General features: G+C 41.8%; 2 protein-coding genes across 4 annotated transcripts in view; one reads left to right on the forward strand and one right to left on the reverse strand.

The window, feature by feature from the left end:
- The first annotated feature begins 723 nt into the window (after positions 1–723).
- kif28 (kinesin family member 28) lies at positions 724–9420 on the forward strand. The gene is made up of 27 exons (XM_027281352.1): positions 724–798; positions 1368–1559; positions 1736–1786; positions 1911–2063; positions 2156–2191; positions 2291–2410; positions 2652–2759; positions 3036–3190; positions 3265–3376; positions 3463–3530; positions 3707–3849; positions 3929–4050; positions 4361–4451; positions 4621–4681; positions 4884–5007; positions 5094–5229; positions 5325–5443; positions 5568–5675; positions 5784–5876; positions 6509–6649; positions 6762–6832; positions 6944–7078; positions 7368–7531; positions 7814–7908; positions 8177–8309; positions 8390–8523; positions 8996–9420. The coding sequence occupies exons 1-27, from the start codon at positions 724–726 to the stop codon at positions 9152–9154; spliced, it is 3099 nt and encodes a 1032-aa protein (XP_027137153.1). The 3' UTR covers positions 9155–9420.
- Positions 9421–9559: 139 nt separating this feature from the next.
- The window catches only part of LOC104940210 (frizzled-3), a 29230-nt gene continuing 26402 nt past the window's right edge, over positions 9560–12387 (reverse strand). For all 3 annotated transcript variants that reach the window (XM_010756749.3, XM_019262368.2, XM_027281762.1), the window contains exon 11: positions 9560–12278. In XM_010756749.3, the coding sequence (XP_010755051.1) occupies positions 12056–12278 (223 nt within the window). In that variant the 3' untranslated portion in view covers positions 9560–12055. The remainder of the gene's footprint in view (positions 12279–12387) is intronic.

A 12387-nucleotide genomic window follows, 5' to 3' on the forward strand; every position in this document is an offset into this window, starting at 1 on the left:
TGGACCAAAAAGCGTTTGTGCAGTGAAACAGCGAAAGGAGCTACAAGGCTCTAATTATCCTTCACAAAATAGTTGCGCCCTCATCCTGCAGCCTCAGATAATCAGTCACCCACCGAAGTTTCCAGTTTAACAAGAAATCTTTTAAAGGTTGCGTAATGGTCAATATCAGAAATGTAGCTGCAGGGTGATTTCACAGAAGGTCACTTAAATGTTGATAGAAATGTAGCTGTAAACCACCCTTTATATATTTGGCTCCTATTTCCGAGGGCTCTGTCTCTCTTCTATAATTTATGCTGGTACACAAGGTGAAAGTGAAACCTGCCTTATCGCCATGGCTCCACTTCACTAACAAAAGGATTGGAGTAAAAGCAAATTCAAAGCATGTTATTTCCCCTCATGTTAAATGCTGATGGACTCTTTATTAAATAATAAACCACGAGTGCTGCTAGTGCATATTTAATTTCAGCCTACAGTCTAGTACATGTTTATTGTTTCAGTTTAGGGTCTCTTTCACATTTCACTAAGTACACTTAATGTTTTTTTCCATCATGTTTTCAGTAAAACCTCATAAGGCTTTTTCTCACAGACTAATATGAACACTACAGTCCCTGTTATACTAACCTGCCTGTCCATGCCAGCGTGTAACTCGACACAGTTGTGTGTTGTTCTCTGTGAGGGAGTAGATCACTCAGTCTAACTGAGCTGATGCCTGTCTGCTGCACCATGAAGGCTAAAGCCTCAGACATGCACAGCAAGGACTGTGTCAAAGTGGCCGTCAGAGTCCGACCGTTCAACAAGGTCAGTGGATATAAGATGATTCGTTTCTTATTTTATGCAATTTCTCAGTTATGTGTTTGCCTGATGTTTTCCTAACGTAAGTATTTGTAATGTACTCTCTTCTTATAGTATCATACTCACTGACATTACTGTATTCTGCTTTATTTTAGTACTAAATTTAATGCAGGACTGTTGTAACAAAATATTATCGCCGTTCTTTTATTGTCTGTGGTACTGCTTCTTTTCTACAAATAAGATGTGAACACACAAATAGAGTGCAAAACCTGCGCAAACCTTAATGCAACAGATGAAATTATTGAGTAAAGATAAAATTACCACAGACAGTTTCAGCACCTGCTCCCTGAGAAAGTAACTCAGATGAAAATTCAACAGATAGACAAAATTTAGTGTAAGAATAGACATTACAATTTGCTGTCACATAGTTAATTATTGTACAGTATTGTTGACGAATTTCTTCAAACATCTTTAATTTCACTTCCATTTTCCTTAAAATCCAAATTAAATGTGGTTTATTAAAACTTAAGTCCACCCACAGCCTCATTTTATCTTCATTTCCTCTCTCCATCCAGAGAGAGAGGGATGCAGGCAGCCGCTGTATTGTCTCCATGGTGTCGAACTCCATCACCATCCAGGACCCGCGTGACTCCCAGAACCGTCGTTTGTTCTGTTTCGACTATGCCTACTGGTCCCACAGTGGCTTTGTACGAGACCGCAGGGGCCTCTTCGTTCCTGAAGAGCCCGGTGGACGATACGCTGACCAGGTCAGCTCAGAACATATTGAACCCTATCCAACAAACAGAATGCACAGTAAAATATTTAGACAGTACAAATGTAGATTATCCAGACAGAACAGATGTAGAATAAGAGACGAGCAGAGTTTGGTGAAGACATTAGTGGGTTACAAGTTTGCAGCTGACAAAGTATCATCTGTCTCCAGGACAGTGTGTTCCAGGACCTGGGAGAGGGAATACTGGAGAACGCTCTGCAGGTAGCAATCATCACATATTTAACTGGAGTTTACATTTAAATCTCAAAACTCTCATGTCATGTTCTGTTAGCTTAAACAACCTCAAGGTTTTCTAATATTGAATGTCCTGAAATAATGTCTGCAGGGTTACAATGCCACCCTGTTGGCCTACGGGCAGACTGGCTCAGGGAAGAGTTACTCAATGGTGGGCTATGGGCCTAACAAAGGCCTGGTTCCTAAACTCTGTGAGCGATTGTTTGAGGATATCAGAGAAAACCAAGAGACCAGACAGTGTCAGGTAAAGTGTGTGTTTGTGTTTGCCCCTATCATTTACCTGTGGCATGCAAGTGTAGGAAAACTAAAATATCTTTGTTCTCAATATCTACACAGGTCTTTTTCAGTATGTTGGAAATCTATAATGAGCAGGTAACAGGAAAAACAGCTACTGTCAGTTCTTATGTTGTCTTTTTCTGCGTGTTTTTGTGTACCATCATCTTCGTTTTCAACTCTGCCCTCTCTGCCCAGGTGGTTGACCTGTTGTCTCGGGCGTCTCGTACTCCGGGGGGCCTCAGAGTCAGAGAGGAGCAGCAAAGAGGCTTTTACGTGGAGAGTCTCCGAACAGTCCCATGTGAGAGTGCATCACAGGTAGAGTGATGGATGGAGAGTATATATAAAGATAGATAGATATATAGATAAATGTACACGTTTTACAATCAACTCTATGAACTGATTCTCCAGACTTCTCCATTTCTTCTTAATTCACTTAACGTAGTTTTACCAAAATCACAGTGAATTCACTGTAAGAGGTGTACTGGTTAAGGCCTGAGTGTCCTGTCAGTGTTATAATCACAGAAAAATTAAATCCTGTTCAAATTTTAAAATGTAGGTGGCGCAGTTGATGGAACAGGGCACCAGGACCCGAACTACAGCTGCCACTCACATGAACGCCAATAGCAGTCGCTCGCACATGCTTATTATCCTCCAGCTCAAACAGGTACGTGGTTTCATCTCAGTCCTGTTTCATAACTCCCAGTACCTTTGAAGATAAAATTCACACTATTTTCTCAAGCTAAGGAGGCTGTTCAGATTAAAGATCATCTTAATTTCAAATTTTATTTGCACTGTGCCAAAAATGTCTGCTGTCTAAAAACATTTCTTCTATTTCACGTGCTTGATTTGCATCGCATCAAGCGTTATTTAACTGCACATGTTCTGGTGTCATGTCAGAGTACAAACACTTGTTATTGACATTACTGTGACTTCCTGTCAGATCTTTTCCAAAGAGAGCATCACCAAGCAGTCCAACATTAACCTGGTGGACTTGGCTGGCAGTGAGCGTCAGCGGTCATCGGGTTCAGAGGCTGACAGACTCAAAGAGGGCACAGCAATCAACCTGAGCCTAACCACCCTGGGCAATGTTATCAGGTTGGTGCCTCATATTTTAGTTTTCATTCAGTTTATTTTATCAGTTTTCATCACGTCACTCTTTTGTCGTCTAGCTCCCTTGCTGATGCGGCGGTAGGGAGGAAGGTTGTTCATATACCCTACAGAGACTCAGTTCTCACCAAGCTGCTGCAGTCTGCGCTGGGAGGAAACAGTCGCACTGTTATGGTAACAGAAAATGGTGTTAACAGGCACTGATGTTGCATTATGTTCATACGCTGTTAAGATCAGTTAAGTTATTTTTAATTTTCAAGATTGCCACACTGAGCCCTGCTGATATCTGCTACGAGGAGTCCCTCTCAACCCTGCGCTATGCTGAGAGGTATGACAAGAAATTTCTTAACCGTGTAATCCACCATGAATGCATGAATGCATCAGGTTAACACCATCATAAAAAACACACACTAAAACTTCTAAGCCACTCGTTGTTTTTTTCTGCCTCATTCCCCTTCCTCCTTCGGTCCAACTGGTCCATCTATACCTCCCTCACCTCTTTAGGGCAAAGCGAATCCAGAACCGAGCTGTGGTGAACGAGAGCCCCACTGAGCGTCTGGTCAAAGAGCTCAAAGCAGAGAACGCCAGGCTGCTGCAGAGACTGAGCCGGCTTGGCCAGGAGGGACGCAGAGCCAATGACGAGACCAGTAAGACTTTCAAATAGAAGAGAGCTAAGCTGGGGACGGTAAGAGAGGTTATAATGAGTGTGTATGTGTGTATGTTTAGAGGAGCTTCGTCAGCTGCTGACCCACAATGAGCTCCAGATCAGAGCCATTCAGACTCTGTGGGAACAACACCTGCAGGAGGCTCTGAAGGACTGGGAGCAACAGTACGCCAACATCACACAGGTACACACACACTCACATTCAAATGCACAATCAGAGATGCACAAATGAGAAACAAACAAAACAGAAATGCACTTGGTGACGATTTAGTGCACTGGTTCCCAAACTGAGGGTCCTGACATACATGAAACGTTACGTGAAATTTTAAGGTGATCTTTTAAAGTTTAGATTATTATTTAAGATGTAAACTTTACAGGGTAAAGGCATGGTATTCACTGAGCTTTCCCTTTCTACTACTTTCTAAAAAGGGGTCCCCTTAAGAAAAAAGGCTGGTTCAGTGCATAAAAGCATCTTTGTTATGTCTCACTGATAGGAGAGGAGGATGATGCAGATGCATCCTTACATCCTGAACATCAACGAGGACGCCCAGCTGTCGGGGGTGGTCAAGCTTTTCATTCAGGAGGGTACGTCTTGTCTGTATCTGTCTTCATGTTGAGATGAATATGACACTCTCTAGTTCAGATCACCTTGCAGAGGGAGCTACAGTAGATGTAAATAAAGTATCACAGTGTGACAGACCCATCGCTGCAGTGTTCTGTGTGTTCATTGCCACTCATTCATTTTGTGTTCCAGGAGAATGGGACATCGGCCTGTGTGACTCTTCACCAAGATCAATCTCTATCAAAGGCTTGGGGTGAGTTTTTTTTTTATTTTTACCAAGATCACATCACAAACTCTTTGCAAGTAAAGTGAGCTTAGATACATGCCTGAAACTTGATGTGACATTTTGATGAATGATCAGACCGAGTGCATGCTGGAAAAGTGTTTTTTCATTTTTCTGTATTTTTGAGCTCATGCACACATTTATGTTACATGTGTGTTTTTGTGTGTGTCAGGATCCAGGACCGTCATGCTGTGTTCAGGAACGAACAACGCCGGGTAACATTGACCCCGCTGGCAGGGTCAAAGGTCATTGTTAACGGCAGTGTTGTTCACCAGGCAACTGAGCTGCAGCACCTGGTGGGTCTCAACACAAACTTCATGATACAACTGTGTTACAGTCCACACTTAAAGTGTTTGTCCCACTCTCTTTTGTTTCCCTTTAGGACCGTCTCATCCTCGGTTCAAACTGTACTTATCTGTTCATTGGTTATCCATCTGAGAGAGGCGGGGATGACTGGAGCCGCTATGACTACGATTACTTTCAGTCTGAACTTGCTGCTGCTGAGGGCATCCACCTCGGTGAGTGGGAGAGGATCAGTAGCTGGAAGAGCTTTATTTTTGGAAAGAAACTTATATTACAAATAAATGTTATGTATGCATTATGTATTGTGTAGGTGAGTCCAATGCTGGGTCTAGTCAGACAGACCCCAGCCTGCTGGCTGTCTTCTATGACTACGTCAAACTGATGCCCATGATGGCTGAGGCCAACCAGATGAGCCAGGAACTGAACAAGGTAACGCTTATTTAATCTTTTAATGTGTTTTTACTGGAGGCAGTTATGTTTGTAAATCAAATAGCACTCATTTTTTATAGATATGCATTAAACACCTGCTCTTTACTGTCTGCCATGGTTGTAGGGGGTGGAATTTAAATTGGAGATAAAAAATCTGGCACTGTCAGATTCAAAAGGTCATGATCTGCAGAAGGAGATTGTTGTCAGGGTCACAGCTGTGGGAAAAAAACAGGTCAGTCTTTCTGTCTGTCTCTCATGTACAATAGCTCATAAACTTTTTTTTTTTACAAGTTGAATTTAGTTTTGACTTCAGTTCTGTTTGTCTGAACTCCCTCCCCAGGTGTGGATTTGGTCCAAGGCCAAGTTTGTGAACCGTAAATTCCTGATGGAAGAAGTGTACCAGCAGCATCAGGCTGAGAAGAGCACAGACAATGTAACTAAGAGGAAAGACCATTACCATATTTAGGCTGACTTACAACAAGTGCATTTAGTCATGTGGATACAGCCCAAAAATGGCAAGAATCATGCAACTACATTAACTTGATCAAATGTGCTGAACTGCTTCAAGTACTTCATTTAAAAACATTAGAAGATAAAGAGTTTTATTTATTTATTATTGTTTTTATTGTAGGACAAAGTGCGGCTTAAGCAGATACGTTTTCCGTCTACGACAGAAGATGTGTTTCTGATGTCCTGATGTCAATAGGGAGCTTGTTCCAGCAAACTGTTGTGATTTTGTTTTTGCTTGTGCTACAATCGAAACAAACTTATTTCAGAAACTGTAAACAAACCTTCCTAGTAAAAAGTAGCTGCATATTGAAGACATGTTACATGTTTTTTGCTCAGTGATTGAATACTGAACAGAGGAAACATTAAAAAAGCAAAAGGAGCCGATGGCGAGACTCACCTTTTATGTTGAAATTAATTCCCACATGGGAGGGATTGCAGCTTGATGGAATATGAATCTGACTAAGAAAATCAGCACAGTCAGCACTAGCTAGCTTTCTCCTTAATACGTTTACATTTCAGAGCAATGACTCGTCTGTCTTTGGTTCTGGCTGTCAGAGAGTAGAGGGGCTGTCTACAGCTGCATTACCCAGAGATAAAGACCCGTTCTGGGATCCCGTGGAGCCTCTGCTCCTGGGAACTGCTCACCTCTGGCTTCAGTCTTTGGCCTTTCGCATCCCTCTGGAAGAGCAACTAGAGGTACACACACACACACACACGCACACACACATATATACACAGATGGTAGGTGTACTTGAACATGCTGATATTTTATTTGATATATTTATTTATCGATCATTTCTGTCTGCAGGTTCTGGGGTCAGAGGGCACAGAGGAGGCCATTCTACAAGCACAGCTGGTCCCCTGCACCTCCACGGGACTGTATGACACACACACACACACACACACACACACACACACACACACACACACATTGTGAATAACTCTATCAAACAAATCAAATATCCGTAAATAATCTTTTTCACCTTTCAGCCCTCTGGGTGAGGATGACATTCTGATTGACCCGTCTGAGTTACTGGGACGACGACTGGACTTCCAGCTGGTCCTGGAACAGTGTTGTGGCCTCAGCTGGGTCAGAGAGGTCCGCAATAGAGGGGTCCAAATTGGGTAAGGCATATAGGGCTGCATGTAAAGGCATGAAAGATACTGAGGAAAGTGAAGAGCAGGGAGGATGCAGAGAATTATAGCCTACAAACTTTAGGTGAAGAACGAGGTACAGTAAAACTGGACATCAGTTAGTGGTTACATGCTGATGTGCTTGGCATTTTCTGTAAAAATCATCATCATCATGATACTTTAGGAATATCACCGTCCTCTGGATTAATTCAGCCAGAAGTGATATACTGTACTTTGTTGTCGTTCGTTCTTATGTCCTCTTCTCCCCTCACTTTGTCAGTTTCAGATTGTTTGACTGCCAGCCTCTGTACACTCCAGCTGTATGGCACAACGTTAATCCTCTGTTGGATCACAGAGTTCACTTTGCCTCCCTTCAAACCTCCCAGCGTCTCCTTGACTACCTGCAGAGCAGTGCTGTAGTGCTGGAGCTGTGGGGCCTTCAAGGTGAGGATGAAGAGAAAGTTTTTACTGTAACTTTGAGCAAAACAAATCAAATATAATTTGGATATATGTAACAGCAGCAGCCTCAAATTAAAGTATTACTTTGCCTTAATGCATCCCTGACTGGAGTGGGATGAAATTGAATTGTAATTTCATTTTCAACACCAATGTTCATCTTGCACCCTCATGACATACATTTCATGTTATTACTATAACTACAACAGACAACATAAACAGTCAAAAGTATAATTAAAGCTGCTGATAGGTGTTGGTTTTCTGTTTCAGAGGGTTGCACTGACCTGATATCATCTCTGGAGGAAGTGAGGATGACTACAGAGGGCGTCTTTGTCATCGAGGAGGCGGGCCCAGCAGACACTGCAGTGAGTCTGATAATGTATTTCTGCATCTGAAGTGATGTTTCACGATGTTTCATGTTGTTTTTAAATCTGGATGTGACACAAAGATAGAAAACTATGAAAGAGCTATAAAATACACTATGCAGTTACCTAATCTATCTGTAAGACAGTAGAACTGTAAAATCACAGATCATAGGATAGACTTCTTCATACTTAATTACAAGCAACTATAGTGCTTGCCAATAATTTACGAGGCAACCACTGTGCTTGCATTAATGTGTGTGTGTTGCAGCCTGTAGACTCTGCAGAGCTCAGCTGTTCAGTGAGAGCTCTTCAACAGGACCTGGAGGAACTGAAGAGTGTCAATGCTTCACTGAGAAAAGAAAATCATAGTCTGAAAGAACAACTCAACACAGCCAGGAACGGTAACTGAAACATACATAACACACCAAGATCTGGGTCAATATGTCTTGCTCACACACACCTTCCTCCCTTTGTGTGTTAGGTGGGGAGAGTGTTCGTGGTCGATCAGTGCGTCCCAGCTGTGATGCAGAGTTTGCTCGTTCTCTCAAGGTTTTCTACCACAGCATGACCTCAGTCAGGGGGCAGCTGCAGCGCCTGCGCAGACACAGGCCCAGTGTATGTATCCATGTCTGTCTGCAGCATTAGTATTAGTGAGCTTTACTACAATAAAGCCTTGTGATCACAGTTAACCAACAGTGGAGCTATAGAGAATAGAGGCACACAATTTAACTGGCAGAAGAAAAGTTTTAGTAAGATTAGTGACATCTGAGCATTTTATTAATTTAACTGCTTCGGTTGCTAATATTATCGGGGTCTGTCAAAGAATTTCATTAATGTCTGCAATGTTTAATGTAACCATTGTATTATTTATAATAATTCGTTATTTTTAAGCTGCAAAGAAGACAGGAAGGACATTTTTAGATCACAGACTTTATTACCAGAACTCCACTGAGGCACCTGCTGTTGTTGTAATGATTTTTTTCTGGGAAAAAATATGAAAAATCTTCAAGGAGAATTAAGAGTCAGTTGTTGGTATTAAGCCCTGGAATTGTCACCTACTGAGGTTGTGTGTTCCTGTTGTTTCCAGGAGGACTCCGACCTGCTGGGGCTCAGGCTGTTTGTGGATGAGCAGAGTCGTCTGCTGAGGGACTTCTCAGAGCAGCTGGAACAGAGCGTCTCCACACTCAAACAAGACGTGGCTGCCATTGTTCGCCGGAAACGAGAACGATCGGGAATCTGGTCTTGACGGACTAAATGTTTACACATAAGTGTTATGAAGATGACTGTCTCCAGTCACTTTGAAGATTTTAAATGTGAAATGTATGTAGGGTGAAGATACTGCCATTTACAAAGAGCTGTGTTCAAAGTTTGAATTATTGCTGTTTCTGAAAGCTCCACTGAGTTGATTCTAAAACCACAACACTGGTGAAACCTGCTCCCTAAAATTAGCTTCTAGTGGAACATGTAAAAGTTAAGAGATATGTATTAACGTATTTATGTAAGTTTAAAGATTATGAAACAAAGGGAACAAATAACAGCTACAAATGAATAATCTACTGAAAGAACAGCAGTTACTTAATCACAATCACCAGGTGCTGTAGTAAGAATAAATATGCAGGTGTAGTGTAAACAGAATAACAAAAGCACTGAAGTCTGTAAAAAGTTTATTAGACTGCATGTAAAAGAGTTCATTACAGTCCCAAACTGCAAATAAATTAAAAGGCAAATACAACTCAAGTTTCAGAATTCACAATATTATGTGTTTGAACCATTATTGATAATATATCGTATTTTCAAGTTACTGCAGTTCATTCTGAAGCTGTATCACAGCGAGACATCAAAAACCCTCTTCCTCACGTCTCACCGTGGGCGATTAATATTAATGCTCACAGACTTAGGTGAACTAACAAGAATGAGATATTTAACAGCTGAAAAGGAGAGATCACTGATGGTATTTATCACAGCGTCTCTTGTTGTAAAGTCCGAGGTAAAAGCACAATGGTTAATGTTTGTAAGCAGTCACGAATTGTACAGAGTACAGACAGTTGCTGTAGGTCCAAAAAAAGATCGGTGTGGGCACATTTACAGGAGGAGAGGCAGAAGGCAGATGTGAGGCAGATTAGTCATCGGATAGGACAGAAAATCTATGTACAACAGATATGCAGGGAGACAAGTTGACAGTTTGGAGTTGGTCATGAGAAATTTAAAACAGGTGCAGACAGACAGGAGGAGAGAGGCAGCAGTGAAAGGCCAATGAGTTAGCTCTGAACTGAGGAGGTAGACTGGAAAAACACAAAACCAACAGGGAGGATGGATAGCTAAGGTGTGTGTTAGAAGTTTAGATTCTTCAGAAATAAACACCACTATTTTAATGAACTGTTTTTTTGTGTCAAGTTTGACTATTTTTACAAAACGCACCTGGTTGTGTGTGTGTGTGTGTGAACAGGTACAGAGAAGGCTGAGGGTACAGGTGAGGTAGGTTAATTCAGGGATTGGGAACAAAACACACTTCCTGTAACGTTTACTTAAACGTAAAATAATGCCAGAGAAAATGTAGCAAGTAGCAAACTTCTTTTTCCACAGTTTCACTGCCAATTGTCTGCACCTCTTTGGGTAAGTAGGAGTTTTATATCTGAACAACACAACAAACAAACTGAAGCAAAGAGCATGTACAGTAGCAGTTTGAGTACATATCAAGTACAAGTGACAATTAAATGAGAAAAAAAGCACTTCTCATCAAAAAACAACAACCGATCAGAAGAGAAGCACTGTTATCGGTTTTCACTTTTAAATGTAACACTCTATGCAGTGACGCATGTGTGCCTGAATCTGACTTAGTCCAGTTATTGGTACACCTATTCTGTGTATTTTTGGATTCTGTGACATTGATTGTTTGTCTGACAATGGTAAAGGTCTGAGTAAACTTTGCCTGTTTCCAAAGCTGCCCTTTTCTACCTCTCGAGCAAAAGCCTATACGCAGAAAAGTCGGTGCTGAAGTGGTTTTGTGAGGCAGGGATAAATGTGAGCGTGTCTAAGTGCACACACATTACTCCAGCTCATTTCACCCAACCATGTCTGCATTATATCTGACTCTGAAACAACCCTTTTACATTCTGGGATACACTAGTTTTCACCTCTCAGCTCCCTCTGTCATGATTTCTCACCACTGGAGTTTAAAACAGTGTATGACCACTTGTGTCTCTTTTTCTCACTCCTCACTCACACTCTCTCTCTCTCTCTCTCTCACACACAAACACACTTGCAAAATGAAGCTTTTAGCAGCAGACAGACAGTTTTCACAGTATAAAAATATTTCACTAAACCACAGAGAGGTCCACAGTTTCACATTAAGCCCACATATGTCGGCCTCTGAAGCCACACAAAGATAAACGTCATTCGTTAAGAGCTGCAGTTCAGAACAAAAAAAAGATAAGGAATAATCAGGTCAAGACAAACATTTTAAGATTGTTACAAAAGCAATACTCGGCAGTGTTCACATATTTAATAATATTCATGTAGGTCCTGCAAGATGGTGAGCGATCAGGATTTGGAAATAATGTGACCATAAGACTGGTCATGCTGCTTTAAAGAACAAACCGGTGTCCAACCTTCAAACCCAGGAGCTAATAAATCATACAGAGCACACCTGGAGGAAACAAATCTATCCAAGTGTTCTTGTCCATGAAGTGTGACGACTTCTCATTTCCACTCTTTCAGTGTTTCCTATCCAGTGCTAGCGCTGGTCCAAAATGATCCCTGAATAATGTCAGCATCACTGATGTTCCCAAACATCTGAGGATATTTATTATTGTTGGCTCAGCCTGTACGAATCATCTGTCATCTGCCGTGTCAATTAATTAAGTAAACAAACTTGTCCAGCTTACAGTGAAACTAAACTGTCTCTGAGAGATCAGTCAAGTTCACTAAACTGAACTGTTAGCCTTTAGCTACACCACACAACAAATGATCAGCTTGGAACTGATGGCAAAAATGACCACCACAGCACTGACAGGTTCATTCTCCATGTTCTTAGAGGAATCGTTTACACACTAAAACAGAGGGGTGTGTGTCTGCTGGGGTCAAATCTTCCTTTAAAAGACATCAACAGCATCCTTAAAATAATTTCTTGTAAGATTTGTAGCTCTTCTCAGGCGCTGGTGCCTTCATTCTCAGCAGCTTGGCTGTCACTTGCCATCGTTCCGTGAGTGATCAGTGCAGGCGGGGCCTCAGATGCATCTCGCTGGCTTCCTTGCCTTGAGTGGCTGTCTATCTGATGGAGGCTGCTGTGAGTGGAGAGCGGGTGGTCGAGACGTGGCATGCTGCCATGGAAACTACGCTCCTCTGTACCTCGGTAAACCATAGTATCACTCCTGAGAGAGGAGAAGGAAGACGAGAAGAAGAGAAGGAAGGAGAGGATGAGAAGTTTAATCTAATTCACAACCTTTGACAGACAAACATGAAGTCATGGATTTCCTGCTC

The sequence above is a fragment of the Larimichthys crocea genome, chromosome VIII (genome assembly GCF_000972845.2).
Source record: "Larimichthys crocea isolate SSNF chromosome VIII, L_crocea_2.0, whole genome shotgun sequence".
NCBI lineage: Eukaryota > Metazoa > Chordata > Actinopteri > Sciaenidae > Larimichthys > Larimichthys crocea.

Bases quoted from the DNA above. Each gene is read 5' to 3' on its own strand.
- kif28 (XM_027281352.1), top strand. From the start codon at position 724: ATGAAGGCTAAAGCCTCAGACATGCACAGCAAGGACTGTGTCAAAGTG. The intron at 2,192-2,290 runs GTAACAGGAAAA...CTCTCTGCCCAG, and splicing joins TGGAAATCTATAATGAGCAG to GTGGTTGACCTGTTGTCTCG. The intron at 4,452-4,620 runs GTACGTCTTGTC...TTTGTGTTCCAG, and splicing joins CAAGCTTTTCATTCAGGAGG to GAGAATGGGACATCGGCCTG.